Source organism: Lagopus leucura, unplaced genomic scaffold (assembly GCF_019238085.1).
Source record: "Lagopus leucura isolate 7727_CA_CO unplaced genomic scaffold, USGS_WTPT01 Super-Scaffold_73, whole genome shotgun sequence".
Taxonomy (NCBI): Eukaryota; Metazoa; Chordata; class Aves; order Galliformes; family Phasianidae; genus Lagopus; species Lagopus leucura.
In genome coordinates this window covers 13,582,583-13,600,826 of record NW_024962252.1, presented here as the reverse complement: position 1 = coordinate 13,600,826, position 18,244 = coordinate 13,582,583, and the positions used below count along the sequence as shown (strand labels likewise).

General features: G+C 38.4%; 1 protein-coding gene across 8 annotated transcripts in view; it reads right to left on the bottom strand.

Annotated features, from left to right (window-relative positions):
• ARHGEF10 (Rho guanine nucleotide exchange factor 10) overlaps positions 1 to 18,244 on the bottom strand; it is a 111,798-nt gene that overhangs the window by 40,709 nt on the left and 52,845 nt on the right. For all 8 annotated transcript variants that reach the window (XM_042881135.1, XM_042881173.1, XM_042881191.1 and 5 more), the window contains one exon: positions 16,172 to 16,347. In XM_042881135.1, coding sequence (XP_042737069.1) covers positions 16,172 to 16,347 — 176 coding nt within the window. The remainder of the gene's footprint in view (positions 1 to 16,171; positions 16,348 to 18,244) is intronic.

Here is an 18,244-nt window from a genome sequence, read left to right as displayed (position 1 = left end):
AAATGCATCATGGGAAGCGGTAGCAGTATATGTTATTGCATACTAGCTTTGCATATACAGGTGTTACCATTCTCATTTCCTTGTAGTTCACCTTATATTGCCTTTTTCAGTTTGTTCATCTATTATGAAGGACAGCATCATCTGTAGCTTTACTAGGAATGCACTAAAACTATGACAAACAGCAAAGTTTCACCGAGCCTCAAATCTGTAGATAATTGAATTTTTGCTTAACACCAACCAGCGGGCTTGCTGTTACATGACAATGTGCACATCCTTCAAGAGGGTTGCTTCTCATTACGTGACATAGCCAAAAAAACTATCTGTAGCCTATACTAAGGTGGTTTAAAACTCCAAATTTGTTTTAGCAAAGTAATTCAGGACCTTATAGCTACATCCTAACTCTATCCATAAACCTAACTCACAAACCTATAACTTCATTGAACCACATGAAATTTTACTGCAATCAGACAAGTGGAAAAAGGATTTGCAGTGAGGATAGCACCAAGTATTAGCAGCAGCAGAAATATCTTGCCCAAGCCATTAGTAAGTACATAAGTTTACAAAGAAACGCTAACTGAGAAAAAATATTCTGACTAATAGGATCAAATAGGCAGTTTAATGTGCAAAATTTCTGAAGCACTGCTAACACCTTGGCTCCCAGACATGATTCTAGCAGAGGGATGGCTATACAGCTCTTGCAGAAACAACACTCTCTCCCCCCCAAGCCCCACACTGACTCACACAGAGTCGGCATGTTTCCCTTTGGAATGACAGGAACCAGGCTGGACTATTTTTCCAGGAAACCCCTGCAGATTATTTATCTCATGCAGTGCAGCATTCAAGATCCAACTCCAAGCCACAGTTTTGGAAGCTAGTCTGCGGGAAGCAAATCATCCTGACCAGGAGGTTTTCAAGACTGTGCTGGCAAGAATATGAAGTAAATCTAATTCTAGCTACGTAGACCACGTCTATGTGCCAAACCCCGTCATACAAGGAGAATGCTCTCAAAACATGGTTTGAATTTTGAGTGCTCCTGAGGTCTCAGTGGCTCTTGTGGGTCCCTTTTAACACAGGATATTCTGTGATTTTGCTATTAATCTGAGGACTGCAGCTGGTGGAAGACCAGGAGCACTCACTGGCATGCTGCTGATCCCAGGCAGCCTCTTCCTCCCAGGTAACTCCACAGCCTGCTGCAGGAGCACAGGGGCCCTGGCCTGCAGGCTGGCAGCAGCACAGGGATGGCCACGTTGTGCCATGTGTGGTGGGCAGGGCAGATGGATGTCAGCACTGCGTGGCTGGGACCAGAATGGAATAAAACACCAACCAGGAGCCCAACAAAATACAACAGACCAAACACAACACTATCATACAGATCAAGGCCATCACTGGACATTTACATAATCCACTACATTAAGGCAGGAATCCGTCTGAATTCTTGAAGGCTGAAAAATCACAAGATCTAAGGGAAATGCTAAGGGTTACTTAATTTACGAATTCTCCACTTTACTGCAGGAAAACACAATGTAAACTGGAGATCTTGCTCTTGCCCAGAAAACTGAAAATTACTCTCATGCTTTTAGATGTTCTGCTAAATGGAATGAAAGGATTTAGGAACAACTGCACTTACACCATTTACCCAAGCAGAGAATAGATGCAACTTTCACCCACTCTCCTTTGCCTGTTCTGAATGTTAATTGAAAGCACAATGGAGCCTTTCTTATCCTCACAAACAAATCAGTCTTTAGGAAAAGATCATTATATTTACTGTATGCAATGAAAGGAAATAAATCCAAAGTAGACAGACCTAGGAGGAAGAGCTTTTAGGTGCTGGTCAGAATTGTTTTTTTTACACATATTTACACATACACAATACAAAATTTTAACGCTTCTGCAATTGTAGACCATGAACTTTCATTAGGCTGCATTTTCATTTTCTCCACTCCAAATACTTGAAAAAACAATATCTGAAAATCTCTCCTTGAATCTCTCTTCTTCTGCAAGGTTAAGCCTTTTTACTAAGTAATCTCAACAATAATTTCCAATTAGAATTCCTAGTTCTTAGTCAAATCAAATTGCTGATTTCAACTGGGCAACACTCAGGGTTATAAATCTGGTAAAATCTGGTTGAAATCTGAATAATACATTCAGCATTGTAAAGAACACAAATGAAATAATTTTTGCCACAAATTTCTGTACCAGAAGTTTACAAAACAAAATTAAGCCTGATTCTAAGTAATTAGTAGTTAGCCGAGTTTCTGGCAGAAGCCTGTTCACCTACACGTCATTTATAAATTCCACAGCTAAACAAAGCAAACTGCAGCACTGAAAAACACATCACAAATATTTCCAAAATTTATACTCATGGGGCTGACCAACACAAAACTTAAAGCCACAATGCCGTGAAGAGCTGAAAAACTGTGATAATTCCCTTGTATAGGATGGATACTTTCACCTGAGTGAATTTCAGCTATATTACTGATGAGCTGAGAAAACTAGAGCTCTTCAGTACAGGGAAGAGAAGTTTCTGGGGGAACCTTATAGCAGCCTTCCTGTACCTGAAGGGGACTGACAGGAAAGCTGTGGAGGGACTTTTTACAAGGGCATGTAGCAACAGGATGGGGGGGAAATGGCTTTAAACTGGAAGAAAGTAGATTTAGTCTAGATATCAGGAAGGAATTTTTTATTGTGAGGGTGGTGAGACACTGGAACAGATTGTCCAGTAAGGTCGTGGATGCTCCATACCTGGTGTTCAAGGCAAGGCTGCATGGGGCTTCAAATTACCTTGCAGGTTTAATTCCTGCCCATAGCAGGGACGTTGAACTTGACCCTAAAGGTCCTTTCCAACCCAAACCATTCTATGATTCTATGACTATTTCTGAAGTTTAAAAGCCAGGATCACTCCTTGCAGTTTCATAAAGACAGAGTTAAAAGCAAATCAGAAATAGGGCACTATTCAGCAATGTACAACAGCAAGCACTCAGTCAGAAAGACTTTGTGTTGTAGTCTTCAAAATAGGCCATACAGCAAGTTTTAACTACTTATATCTATGGATTTTCCTTGTGCTGCTATCACACCACAAAACAGATCTCCTTTACTCCCTCCTGCATCTCCAAATGCTTTTATAAATATTCTAGTTTCAGCCTTGAGAATAAGGGATAAATCTTGAATTTCATTCACTAATGGCCACCTATTTTGTCTGCATCATGCAAGTTTTATAATATTTTAATAAATCAAGATAAAAAGGAAGCAAAGAGAGTGTCAAAGCAAATAAAATAACCTGGCAAATGAAATTCTGTCATTTAGAAAAAACAAACTGAAGTCATTTTAAGCTCAACCAAGTTCTTAGTACAGAAAAGAAAACAACAACAACAAACAGTAAATAAAGAGTGCCTGTTTCCATCTTTGATGTCCCAAGATGACAAATTAAAATGAAATTGTAATGGTCAGCCACAGCAGATATCAACAGCCATGGCAATTGTTCTTTCCTGGAGGTCCTTAGCAGGCAGAAAATGAAGCAGAAAAATAACTGAGATCATAACAATGCCCTCATTGGAAGAGAATTCTCTTAGATTTCACCACTTGATTTCTATCAGGATAATGAATTAAAAATTACAGCAACTTCACCACTGAAATGGGTCCTGAAAGGGCTCCTCAACATCTTTTAAAACAGAAGGGTTTAGGTTAGGTTGCAGAATCCTTAGTGGCTAACAATACATTAACTATCAGTTGACTGAGCTCAGAACTGTCTGATGGATGATATTTCCTGGGTGAAAGTAGGTGGTAGTGGTGAGGGGGGAGGGGAATGCAGTCTGTTCATCAGATATGTTTCTCAGTGCAGAGCCAAAGTTCTGCCCGCTAAAAATGTTCCCTGACCATTACATTGGTGGGTAGCTTGAAGAGGTGTTCTCTCTTTTTCTCCATAGAAAGCACTGATAAACTCTTGGTTTCATTCCAAGGCAGATGATATGGTAGATTATTTTTTTTGTACTTTGAAAAGTTTTAGAAATGATAAAGTCATTTCCTTCCCATTTCTAAGCCACTCCTGCTATCAAGCTCCAAAACAATTTTATTGTATTTTAATGTGGGAAAAAAAAAAAAAAAAAAAAAAAGCAACACAGGAATTCAGGGATAGTTCTTCCCATCTCCACACATCCGACATGCTGCAGAGAATGGTGTGCTTGGGCAGAAGGAGAATGCCATCTGCTGTAACCAATAACCATGTATCTCACTTAAGATGCAAAGTTTTGCATTCCACCTACAGATCAAGGGTAAAAGCTTGGCATGACATGCAAGTCAGTAGAGGAATTTTTTCATCAAATCCTTTGTTGCTAAGATATCACCAGAAGAATTTGTGCCTCCTTGCAGCAGGCAAGTTTAGTGCCAACAACCAAAAATTCATGCAAAATGCCTAATCCCTTACTCAGCATTATTTTTTAAAGTATTCAAGACAGATCCATGAAGGAAAAAAAAAAAAAAGCTACCAATTTCTTTAAAGGGAAGGAAAAAAAAATTAATTTTTGCTGCTAAGTTAAACTGATCCTTGGTAGAGTTTATGTGAGTATAATACTAAAACTTCTACCTGCTCATTTCCCAGCCCTGTGTTCTGGACCATCATGTTAAATTCACCAGCTTTACCTGATTTGAAGTAATTATAATTGAAGCAAAAGCAATTTCAGCCCATTAACATCAATCCACTCACAAAGCCCGCAGGAAACTCCCTGGGTGTGGTTAAAATCTGCTTAACTTGGTTCAGGCAAAATTAGTATTTGTGCATAAATATATGTATAGAAAAAATGCTTAGATGTGGTCAAAGGGGAAAATGACTCCTTACCATCTTTATTTAGAGGAGCTCTGTCATGCTCTGGGACCAACATAAGCCAGGACGTGAATTAAAGACTCATTCCAATGGTGTTTTTCCCTTCCTAGCAGCCAACCTTCCTGTGCCCACTCCTAGCTGACCTGCTCTGCACCACACCGGCAGACCCATGGCTGCACACTGCTCTGCTATGGAGCGTGGCCAGCAGCTGCAGATCTCACTGCATGGCCAGCACAGCAGCAGCTGCTTTAACGGGTGCTGGCATAGCACCAATCCCTCGGGATTGCCGTCTATCCGGCTCCACACAATTTTAAATTCTCATGGGTACTACAGGCATATTGGGTATTGTACTCCTGAACTGAACATGCCCTGTTCTTGATCTCAAAGAATTACCACGGGACTGATTTATTTACCATGATGATTTGTTACTCAGACACATTTTCTACAAGCTTCTGCTGTCTTCTGTTTCTCAACTGTGAGTTGATATGATAGATTCATGCCGCTAAAGGGGAAAAAAAGTGCTGCCATGACTAAAGTAGATGCAGATACCTATAAATTAGATGTCTGTTACTAGATAAGCAGACATAATGGCTCAGGCAGTCCCTTCCAATTCAAAACTTCTATTTAATTCCTGATGAGGAGGATTTTTTCAAGTAATATTACATACATCCAAATGACAAGTACATAAAACAGAAGCCTCATCTAGTATTAGTCTCAATAATGCAAGTACTCTTGCAAGTATTTCTGTATTGCATGTCATATTAAAGTGGAAGATGGTTAACAAATACCTTCCTGAGTATCTCATATACTGCAAAGTAACTAATCTTGACAAGATTTGCTTCAAGCATAGTTATAGCGATGACCTTTTCCCCCACATGGATCAAAAATCAATATAAATTGCTTTGAAAACAACCTCTTGATGTGAACTGAGAACCAATGCATCAGAAAAATTCAAAGTCCTCAGATTATTTTGACTGAGATATGCAGAGCACGGAAGTCAGGCAATGCATAATACTAAAGGCAAGTTCATGAATATGGTGATTGAACAAGGAGAAATGGCTTCAAGCGTGAAGAGGGTAGATTTAAATTAGATATGAGAAAAAGACCTTTTACAGAGAGAGTGGAAAGACACTGGAACAGGTTGTCCAGAGATGTGGTTGATGCCCCATCCTGGAGACTTTCAAGGTGAAGATGGATCAGGCCCTGGGCAACCTGATTGATGTGTGTGTCCCTGTTCTTTGCAGGGGGAACTGGACTAGATGGCCCTCAGAGGTTCCTTCCAACTATAAAGTTTCTATGATTCTGTGATTCACATGTAAAAGCCATAACCAACTGAGAAAGACTAAAGCTTCCAGACTAAAGCTGCAGCATCATTGAAGGGCAACACGAAGTTAATGACATGCTTGAAGAACATGCCAGATTTGAAGAAAATGCTGAAAGGCTGATAGATCCCAAATTTGACTTGCCATTTGTGATATGGTCTTTGAAGCTGAGCACACTTACATTGCTTCCTCCCACTGAGCCATCTGTGCGTAGCCAGGCAACATACTGAAACATCAAGAGTTACGAAGGAAAGAAATTTGGAAAAGATTCAATCCTCATTTTGAGCATAAAAATCATCCAGGATCTGAGGAGAAGTTATGTATGTAGGAGGTAACTTGAAAAGCTGCTGTTGAGAAAGGCATAAGGCATTGCTACTTGAACAGAACTACGCACTCAGAACAAATAATTAAAAAACAAGTCCCTTCCACAACACTTACGTCTACATTTCAACCTAATACATTTGTGCAGTGTGCTGGAAATGAAATCATCATGATACCAGATGAATTCTTGATCACTTCACAATAAACTGGAAGGATGTCATGAGACAGTTTATCCTAAATGTATTAAAAATGATGATATGGCAATAATATATTTAAAAATATTTCCACGCCATCAGAATTGCTCCATTGCTTTGTTTTAGATGTGGGATTTTCCTGCAAGTTTTTCTGTGATTTTCCTTAAAAGGAACAGCAGACAGAGAGCACCCCACAGTTCAGTTTATAATGTTCACTCTTCAGGAAGGATGAGGTTGGGGCCAGAGGTAGTCTTGCACCTTAAGGAAGATAGTTTCTAGTTTTCCAAACATCTTGAGAATTAACTTACAGAAGGAAAACCAGAAAGCACTAATAAGGTCCAAAATTCAATTACTGCAATTTAGGAATTCTTCCTATACAACTTGGTATAAGATCCTGCACTTCTGAATACACTGCAATGCAAAATACAGAGGACAAACTCTTTCTAGCTGCTATGGATAATAGATTAAAAAAAATATTCTCCCTAAGATGGTCAAGTGGAATTAGTTTTATTGATGCAAATAGAAAAGATTATTTATACGATATGATGAAACTCAAGCCATCTATCATAGCAACTGATCAACTCAGCTGGGAAAAAGATTAAGAATACTGGGAACATTGGTGATATTGTAATTTATTTAACAGTTGATACTGATGCTCATTGCTAAATACTACATCCTTTCCCTTTGAAAACAAAAACAAAAAACCTTTTTAACAAAATATCCCACTTTCACTGGAAAGTGGGTGGTGGAAACTGCCCTGCTGTACCCAACGGCAGCAGTATGCAGTGGAAGTCTCTTCTTCTACCTTCCAAGTCCTTCTGTCAGAAAATTCTTTACAAATCTTACAGCCAGTGACAAAGAAAACAAGGATTTTATTTTTAGATGCTGAACGAGCTTCCTGCACACACAGTTATGTAAGCCAAGCACTTGACAACTCCTCCCACGACATCACTCCTATTTGTGCCTTTTGCCTTGCTTACACACGCTGGTCCTGTTTCCATAGGCACCTCAGCAAAGCATGCATGCAGGTTTTGTTTTCAGGTTTTCTTTGACAACACTGTTTCAATAGCTGACTGAAATTCCAGGAAAGTACCAAAAAAGTAGTCTTGGGAACCCAAAACCCCAGCTTCAGGGAGAGAATCTGAAGGCAAACAAGCCCATAGATGAATGGAAAAAAAGAAAAGCAGACTTCTTTAATCACATTTCGTTCTTTTATGCCAGATCAAACTCATGATCTCAATGGTTGCGTACCCCTGAAAAGTATGAGCTGCTGTAGTTCAAATCTAGTTCAATTCTGGTTTCATAAAACTATCAGATCCAAACTCCATAATGTTTACAGGGTTGTACTGGTCTCTAGGTTTGGAAACAGAAGCAAATGGAAAACCAGGAATAATGTTAGAAAACAAAAGCTCAGTTTGCAGCCATCAACGAAAAGATGAATAGCTGTACTCATGTAACTTTATACCATGACCCTAAATTGTAACTATCAATGTTATTAACAACATTGTACAGGAAGAAGAAGCACATACCCACACTACTAAGCGACAAGCAACAAAATCCTGAGATCAGCAGAACATAAATTAGTGAATTCAGACTTAGAAGCTGGCCTAATTACCAATACAGTCTGGACATATCATCATCATTGTCCAACATGAGAAGCATTATCATGAACATGAGGAGGCTTTATTGAGCCTAACCCCCGCAAGGGAATAAATTCTAATCACACTTCAGTCATGTAAGCATTTACAAGTAATTTCTAGGAACTTAATTATTGAATCTGATAATCTGAGTTTACAAAATTCTTTAATGTATTTATTCTCACTGCCATGCAAGATGGGATTTTTTGAGGCCTTTAATCACAGATAAAGAACTGAGTCCCAGAAGCCATCAATCACACTTAAAAGAGATCTGGGAAACAAACCTCCCAAGTCTTAACTCTGGCAAGTCTTTTTAACAAGCTTTGCCTTTCTGACAGCTCTTAAGTGGTAATTACGTAACGCTGAGACCTACCCCAATATTGTGTCAGATCTGAGCACCAAAGAAACAGGTTGCACAAAAATTACTGTCCAACCACAAAACTGCTTATTCACACAGCTTGAGTATAATATTAGCGCAAATAATATCAACAGCTTGCGACTGCAAATACTGTGCAAGGTATCAAATGCAAGCAATTTATAGTGCTATACTACTCACAAGTAAAATTAGGCAAGAACATCAAGCAAAACATTTTAAGAAGAAACAGAAGTAGCTCATACATCATGAGCATGGCTTAGGGATTATATTAAACTCCAGATAATCCTGACAATGCGGGGAATTGTAGAGGTAAAACATGATAAATATTTTTTTCTGGTGACAGAAACAGTTATGTCAGAAGACAGGAAAACGGGAGGTCCAATGCAGCTACAGGCACGGAGTATGCAGGCAGTTGCTCTGTGGTACACCAGCAGGACAGCTGTGTTTTCCTGGGCTGCATCCTGATTGCAGTTACAGGTCAGAGCTCCTCCCGTCCCTCTGTCTCCATGAGGATGGAACATCCTGGAAACAAAGGGACTGTGGAATGAAAGAGGTAACATTTCTTTCTCACCCCTTCCTCTTTCAGGGTCCCAGAGGGGCCAATGGAGGATGGAAAGGAACTGGAAACCTCTGCCCCATGAAAAGAAAGAGAAGCTGCACGCAGCCTCTATAGTGCAACTGCACGGGTGTAAAGAGTATGAAAGGAACTGGATGTGAGAAGACAAACACCAACATAAACAGGCAGAGAAAGTACATGCATGAACGTGCTTACACAAAGTACTGCATTAATCCTGAGACAGGTCTGCAAGTCGCCAAGCTGCCAGAGGTTTCTATTGGAGTTCAGACTAGATTATCTGTTACTCATGTGGAAACCATGCTGTGAAGAGCTTTACCTCCCTCTTCCATACTCCCTTGAGCATAGCTAGATTTCAGCTTCTTTCACCACTCTGTGTCAAGATGTGAATGAGAACCCTGGCAAACCAGGAAAAGGATTCTAGGAACTGAACATGAAAAAAATCATTTGAAAAACAAAGAGAAGATTCTCTTCCTAAGTAGGTGAGACAAAAATGTAGCATCTGATTTATTCTATGCATAATCCACCAGCTGAAAACTTATCTTCTCAAGTAGAGAACTATTTCATGTCACCAGTTTGCTGTGTTTGAAGTGAGATTTATTTAAAATCTCTGGCCTTTTGTTCACATATATCAACGGCAGTTTACATTTATGAACATGTTACATCTGCTTTAGCACACAGACTAGCTTTGTAACAAAGATTTACATTGTTAGTCTACACATATGTCACAGAGATGAAAGTTGGTTCAACTAGCAATTCATGCTATTTTCATCAATTTAAATCCTTATCACCAATGCTGGAGTTGATATGCCATTTAATACTTAAGTCTTGCTTACTTTGGACATTCTATTACAGTCATCCAAGCCTTAAAGCTATGACAAAACTTACTATTTCCTTCCTATTATTTTCCTTCCTTAACTCTACAGTTCTAATTAGACAAACCAGCAAAAGTCAGCTTCAATGGCAACAGCTGACAGCAGCGCTACTTCTGCCCTTCCATTGAGTGAGACACTGACAACAGCACAAGCGCAAACTGTGGCCCATCAGACACCCCACCTGTTTCCCTGGTAACACTCCGAGATCTACAAGAACTGATTGCATAAAGCAGAAGGAAACTCAGAAGTATCACGTCTGCATGTCAGTGTTGTGTTACTACTACGTTTGACAACAAACAAAAACAGCAGAGATCTAAAAAACAAGCAAATGGGAAGAGAGTACAGATTTAACCTTCTAAGTCCCATCAGAAAAGTAAAGAAGTCATAGTTTAGCAGAGCTGAGGTTCAATTTTTATTGTGAACTGCAGACCTGTGAAACAAAAAATAAAATTTTGTCACGAATAAAAATGTGCTAATTATTTTTTTTCATTTTACTGCCATCTCCTACACTCATCATTGCATGATATATTGCTGTACAGATGGGTCTTGCTCATTTTCTCTTTCATCTTTTCAATTAAAATGAAATACTTCTTTCCACATGCAATAGCCTATGCTGTGTATCATTCCTAATGAACGTGATTAGCAACAGAAAGCTGAGATGCTGCTGACATGCACAAGCTTCTCACACAGTGCAATATGTTTATGCCTCTCTCTCTTTGTTTCTTCGGAGTCTCTACTGCCTAGTATTAAATGTAACAGTGTGAAAAACTTTCACAGCTCACTTTTTGTTTTTTGAGCTGCCTCGAGGATCAGAAAACAGAAAACTCAGTGCAGTCACTGCCACGGCAGCACCAAGCAGGATTTCATCTCAGCACAGAATCCACATTTGACCATCCATCAACAGTTTGAAGAAATTGCAAACTCAAAACAATACATGCTGGGGTCTAAGAAAAAAACAGTATGTTCCTATACTCATCTTCAAAGAGCAGTGAAACAGACATATTCTCAGTTACTGTTTGTAGAAGGATGATCTACAAGTGAAGGTCAATTTCTGATTCTTCTAGAGTAGAATATAGTGAACATAGCACACTTTTACAATAAAATTACAAATTTGCCTTTGACTGTATTTTTATAGCTTTTGGAAAGAAATATTTAGGACTGGATTAAAAATAAGTTGTATTCACCATTCTTTTACCCATCCTCTTTTTCATCATAAGAACACTGGCAGCATTTAATTTACTTATTGCGCTCTTTTCACAAATTCAGCTTGTCCTCTTTGACTGAATGAATACCATTCAATAGGATACAACCCTGCAATAAGCTTTCTCAAAAGCCAATAGAAGAACAGAAAATCCCTAATAAACAATAAAACAAGGAAATGGTCAACAGGTAAGATCCTTCAACTACTACAGATCATTGAGGGGGCAAAAAAAGACATCATAACAAATGCAGCGATTAATTTGGAATCATAGAATCATTAAGGTTGGAAAAGACCGCTAAGATCAACTAGTCCAACTGCTGACCTACCCCCACCATGTCCTCTAAGCCATGTCATTCAGTACCACAAGTACCCTTTTCTTGAAAACTTCCAAAGGATGGTGACTCCACCACTTCCCTGGGAAGCCTCACCACTTTCTATGAGAAGAGATTTTTTCCTAACATCTAACCTAAATACTTACAATGCTTAGATAATCTAAAATAACAAAAACTTAAAATTGAGGTTAGCAATAGGCTTGTGCTTGAACAGTCATGGATTACCCTTCAGTTCTTCTGTGAGAAAGCACAATTATCCACGGTACTCAATCAGATGTGGGTGGTTTTTAGAACTGTAGTCTCTAATAGATCCCTTGCAGACAGATTGTGCACAGCATATTTTATTGGTGAGGAAACCAAGGTGCGGAACATCAAGACATACCCATGAGGAAAAATCTAAATCCATGACAGAGCAAATAATAAAATTCAGGATCCCTTAAAATTCAGGAGCCTTTAAAATGTTCATTCTCCCAGGACCATAATAAGCAGGTTACCTGTAATCACCCTGGACAAAAGAAAAAAAAATGAAAGAAAAAAAAACCAACAAATAAAACTAATAGGTCAGATGTGAATGTTGAATCCATCACTTTCAGTAACTTAAACAGAGAAGGCAAAAACAATGCATGTATCAACAAAATTGTCTGGAAGAATGGAATTCACTAACTGACATTAAGTACTGAAGCTGTGTAGTTAACTGTCTCTTCTTTTGAGCTTTCCAACCACTTATTACCTCAGTTTATCCCCATATTATACAATCCCTTTGCCAAGCTCCTTTTAGGTCCTGAATCACAGTTCTGATCTGTCACACTAAGAAACTTTACTGAGTGTTATAGTATTATATCTTACCAAAAAAAACAAATCAAATTTTTCATAACCACCTAAAACACACTTCAAATACCAATTACTGAAATATATCATACAACGCAGTTCTTCCAGCAAAGTAAACAGAAGTAAATAAAAATCAAGAATATATAACTTCCTGTTCATAATTACAATATTCTTTTTTTCCTGTATTAATTCAACTTCTCAGCATTATAAATGGGTCTCAGCTTCTTCATATGATCCAGCACTATTAAAGGGATTGGAAAATACAGTAAGCAACAGCCTCACTGTAACAGAATGTGGATTTAGTGGGAAGAACTTCGTCTTGCAACCTGCAAATGGTTCAGCTGATGAAAATTAACACAATAGACCTCACAGCATTAAGGCAATGATTCTGCTCAGGATGCTAGAGGCTCATCCTCACAGGCTTTCAAATAAGACTAACTCCAATACAGGGAACAAGACTCGTCCTGATCTGCTCAAAGAAAAAGAAATACCATAAAGTGCTGTTTTTTCTGTTTGTGAAAAAAAAGAAAAAAAAAGTGAAATGTTTTGTGCTTCAAATATTGTTACAGGGAACAAACACAAGTTATAACTTTGCTCCACTACAAAGCATACTAAGTTCCATACAAATACAAGAACTCCACCAAACAGCTGAGGCTTCAATCTTTCTCTACATTCATTAACTAAAAGAGATTGGTTTTGGAATAGGGCAAAAGCACATCAAAGACAGAAAGAGCATAACAGGTCAGGCTAAGAAAAATGTTTTCTTTCCCCACATACTCCTTTCCCCTTAGGCCACACAGTATCCCCTGGAAAATGACAAGAAAGCTTAAAAAGAGATGAACTGAAAAACCCATAAATGGGTTCTCCAAAATTCAGAGATGAAAAGTACTGTTACACAAAGCAGAACTGAGTAGAAAGCTGCAAATGTATAATTTTTGCCACTAAAGAAAGATGCTCACACAACCTTTTTTTTTTTTTTTTTTTTTCTCTTCTATCTATAGCACTGCTGAAGCATGCCCTTGACTTATAGGTACTAATAAAACTTTTCAACCTTTCAGCAGTTGTATATTACAACCTACACAAAATAAATTAAAATTCAGCTATTACTTTTTCCATAGCATTGACAGTAGTCTGTATCTTTAAACTGTCCTATCCTTTCTTGCAGCATGGTAGACAGCTTAAGGTGCCAATTGCATTTAACCAAGAACAGTGAGATAAACTTATGGTAGTTGTTTTCTCATAGCAAGAATTTTGGTGGAGAAAAATATGCCACAATAAGACCAGTAATCCTCACAAGCACACAACCAAAAACTATCAAGAATCCTTGCTGATCACAGCAATAACATGAGAGTCTCAACCTTACCTGCATGTAACCTAGAATACTGCAAATAAAAGTGCTCCTTTCTCAGTTCTCCAGAAATAGAAGAGATGTCTCCTCATTATTTAATGATTTTACACAGAATCATCACTACTCTGCATCTCTCCAGTTCACATAAACTGGAAACAAGAGCTGAAATCACAGCTCTGCAAGATTCTATCTCATGCGAACCCAGGATTTTGCCTGTAGCATCCCAAAATGCTACTGACCATTAGATATTTAAGCTGTCTTGATAACAGACAGAGTACAACCACATTGTATGAGGCCACAGTAGTATCTTGATATACTTCAACAGCAGAAGGAAACACAACTTTATGGCGATTAGGTCATATTTAATGCTTTGTCATTTGTGGTCAAGTTTTTTTTTTTATTTGAAGATGACATCATTTTTGTCCTTGTTGTGCTGCACTATCAGTGAAATTTCTGGCTATTTTGATAAGCACAAATAAGCAACAGAGAACAATTACACAGCCTAAACAGTCCTTTCTCTCTACAAGACGCCTATTTTCTCAGCTTCTTTAATCTTTAGCAGCCAAGAAAGCTAGAACTAAGAGGACACTGCTACAGAATAACTAACACAATTAAGTGTCTCTTCAAACTTGTCTATGCAGGCCAATTCAGGCAAGTCTGCATTTGGAGTAACAGCTAGTGCTGACAGCACCACAGGTGAAAAGCAAAACTACATTCTTCCCCCTTTCATGAGTGATCACCTTTGATTTAGTTGGATCATTTGGGATAAATGTTTGATCAAAATTGGGGGAAGATATATTCATTTCTATAATTAGTATCCTTTCTATGCTTTTTAATTTTTACCTTTTGATCCTTTCTATTAGAAGACTGAATTAATTACATGATCAGAGCTTAGTAAGAGAACAGTCAGTTCTGCTCACTTTTTACCTACTGAGCACCGTTTAAGCTAATGGTTGAGACAACACATGATGTGCAAAGTCATTTATTTGTGATGTCACCACATACCATGAAATTCAAGCAGGTTCTATAGGATGGTTTGGATAAAGGATTTTCTTTTTTTCTCCCCTCATCTCCTACTTTCCCATCTGATATTGCTGACTGGGAAAGACTTGGTATATTCAGCAATGAAGCTGCTGCACAAAGTTGCACAACTGTTCCACCTACATGCTCCTACAAGAGAAACTCTGATTCTAATTAATACGCTCCCCTTATGCACATTATTCTTGGTGTCATGCATACAGCAGGTGATAAATAATAATTTAAGAGTTCTCATCTCATTATTTAAGCAGCCACTTGATGTTTTAAAGGAGTTACAAGAATAAAGACATCCTTGAAAATGAGACACAAGTACCCATAAAAGTGTGAGGCTACTTGCAGAGGGAGGAGCCAGAAGGCTCAACACTAACTGCCACTAAAAATAAGGAGGGTATTAAATGCTGCAGCTGTCCCTAAGATGGTTCTAAAAGATAACTGTGAGAAAATTCATGAGGCAAAGAGCACAATATAAATAAATGCAGTGTAAAAATTGCCCAAGCCAGCACTGAAAGCAATCTAAATTACAATCCATTAACAGGGATCACTATCTAGATATATTAGACATGCTTACAAACACGATATTTAGACAAAATATATAAAAATAATTCTTTACACATAAAAGGCAAGCTACTGAGTAAACTTTTGAAACTCGTATCACTTGAGGGTAGTTGGCAAGCTTATAGAAGGGATTAATGAGCACATAAAGAGTTTGCAAACTTCAGAGACAGAAGTCAATTTTGGAGAGAGGCTGGGAAAAAGTTACCTACTGGAAGATAGTTTCAAAAACATTAATTAAAGTTAACATTAAGCATTCTTTCTTTTTTTTTTTTTTCCCCTGAAGAACTTGATACTGCGTTTGGAGGATACTACCCACTTCACAGAAATAACTTCTGCCCTCCAGTAACAATTGTATCCAGGCTCTTCTTCCACAGCAAGAGGGTGGCTTGCCATCTTCACAGAAAAAAAACTCCTTGCTTTAACTATGGAATGAGAACGTTTGCACAACCACGGGAGAGCAAACCACACCAAAGCAAACCTTTTTTCATGTACATACACATTTGTGGCTTAAAACTCTAGAACTGTTTATGCATTCATGCATAAAACCCTGAAATAGGACAAATACAAGTAATTCATTTTGCAAGGCAAGAGATTGTCTATCACTCCTGGTTTACTAAGAAAGAGGTTGCATTATTGTCATGTTACAGAGCAATTCATGCACCACGTGTTCAGTATTCCATTTTGTAGTCCATCACAATTGAAATATAGATTTTAACAAAAAAAAAATTATAAGCATAGAACAGCTGTCACTTACTTGGCTTAGAGTTCACAATAACATTTTCAGCAGAGTGCTGGGGTGGAAACCTGCAGTTCTCTCCTTGGCCCTCACTGCTCCCATACTCTATAACTTCCACTTGTCCCAGTGGTACGCTCCATTTTAATAAATACCTCTGGCCAGTTGTAACAGTGCCGCTGCTTTCATAGGAAGTGCTGGAAGATACATAAATCGTTCAGTGTCAAGTCACTGTGTTTTATAGCATCCCATTTGTTAACCTTTAAATCTGCCGTTTATCAGCCTGAGTTCTGTACACAACTTTAAATAAATACACGCATCAGGATGACTTCTGTGACTAACTTCTGCTGTGAGCACAAAGATCAGCTGTGCAGGTGCAAATAAACTTATTTACAGGCAACACAGGACTACCACAAACAGATCTTCCATTCTGTTACTTCTATAACAAAACATCAATTACCATTTTTAAGACCAACATGCACTTGAACACCTTAAGTGCTTGGACAGTACTGTCATTCTACATCTTCCTGATTCTTCTGTCTTTCAGGACAATAACCTCAGCAGTGCCAAAAAGTAGTAACTGCTGGATATAAAAGTCTGGATGGTGGGACCTTCAAGTGACCACTGGGAGGAGGCAGGTCAAGGCAACCTCCCAAAGGCTGCCTAGCCAACATTTCAGCTGAGCCCTACAGGACAGGATGCTCTTTGCAGAAGACTTTTTGCAATTGCTGTGGTTTCTGAGAGCCGTCTACATAGGAGCTGCTGTTAACAGAAGTGTATATCACAACAGGCATTTCAGAGGAAACAGCATGCTTGGGGAGTTCACTAGAAATAGAAATGGTATTAATGCTATTTTTCATTTGTTTCTTTCATTCTTTTCATTCCTTTATTCACACATTCAATCACACGTAGCAAACATCTACTATCAAGTACAAAAGAGGCTAAAGGAAACAAAAATTTTGGCTGAGATGGCTAAAATCTACAAGTTAAAAGCTTGGCAGAAATCAGCTTATTGTATTTACTTGGAACAGTAGCTGAATCCCAAGGTTCAGCTAGTCAGCTACCTATTCACAACACAGTCACGCTTTTGTTTCGTTGAAGAGGCACTTATGAACAGAAAAAAAATCAAGTTAAACAAATATTTATGAGCTCCAGATCTAGTTCAAAAGAAAGAAAAGAACAGCAGCACACAGCTGTTTAGCTGCTAGCAATAGTATCCATCTCGTCCAACTCCTGCTTCTTAAAAGTTAGGTCTCCAGTTCAAGCCAGTTATCTAGATTACATATGAAGAAGGTCCTACAGAGGGTCATGAACTCTGTGTAAATACGTCTCTTGCCAGCTATAGTTTGGAACCAATGGTCCCCAGGCTCCTGGGATATCTGACTATTTCTGTAAAGACTGACAAAAAGTGGTCAAGAAAATTGAGCTGATTCCACCAGCATGTGTAAAGTTTCTGAAGAAGCCTAAATCTCCAGGGGTGGATCTGTAGGCATGCACACATCAGGGAGTTTGAAAATGACTGATGCTCCACAAAATCAAAAGGTACATTCAATAACGTGCTTTTCTTTGGACCAAAAATTCTGGACTGGATACTGGTGTAATACATGAAATTTGGTAGATATCTCCTTCAGTCCCTAAAATGCTTGTGCATTTTCTGAAGCACAGTCATTAGAAGGTACTTCTTGCTCACTGACATAAGACCAAGCATTCACAGAAATGTAAAAATATGTACTGCATTCACACTTCACTAATGAACTAAGATATCAACTCATATTATCCTTAAGAAAAGCTGTAAGATTCAGTCTGCAATTTCCCTGTCAGAATTTACCAACACATAAAGCTTTTTACAATACAAGCAAAACTGGAATGTGAGTATGACCTTGGCTACACAGTGGTATAGTAACAGTAATAGCTACTGCCAACTTAAACAGAAGGCATGATGGAAAAATGCCTTCTTCAAAGTACCTCAGCTTTCAACCTTCAGTGTTTGGCCTCAGAGATAAAAACCTTTCCTCAGCTGGAATTTCTTTAGCAAGTTCCAGTTTTGTTTTTTTTTTTTTTTTTTTTTTTTTTTTTTTTTTTTTTTTTTTTTTT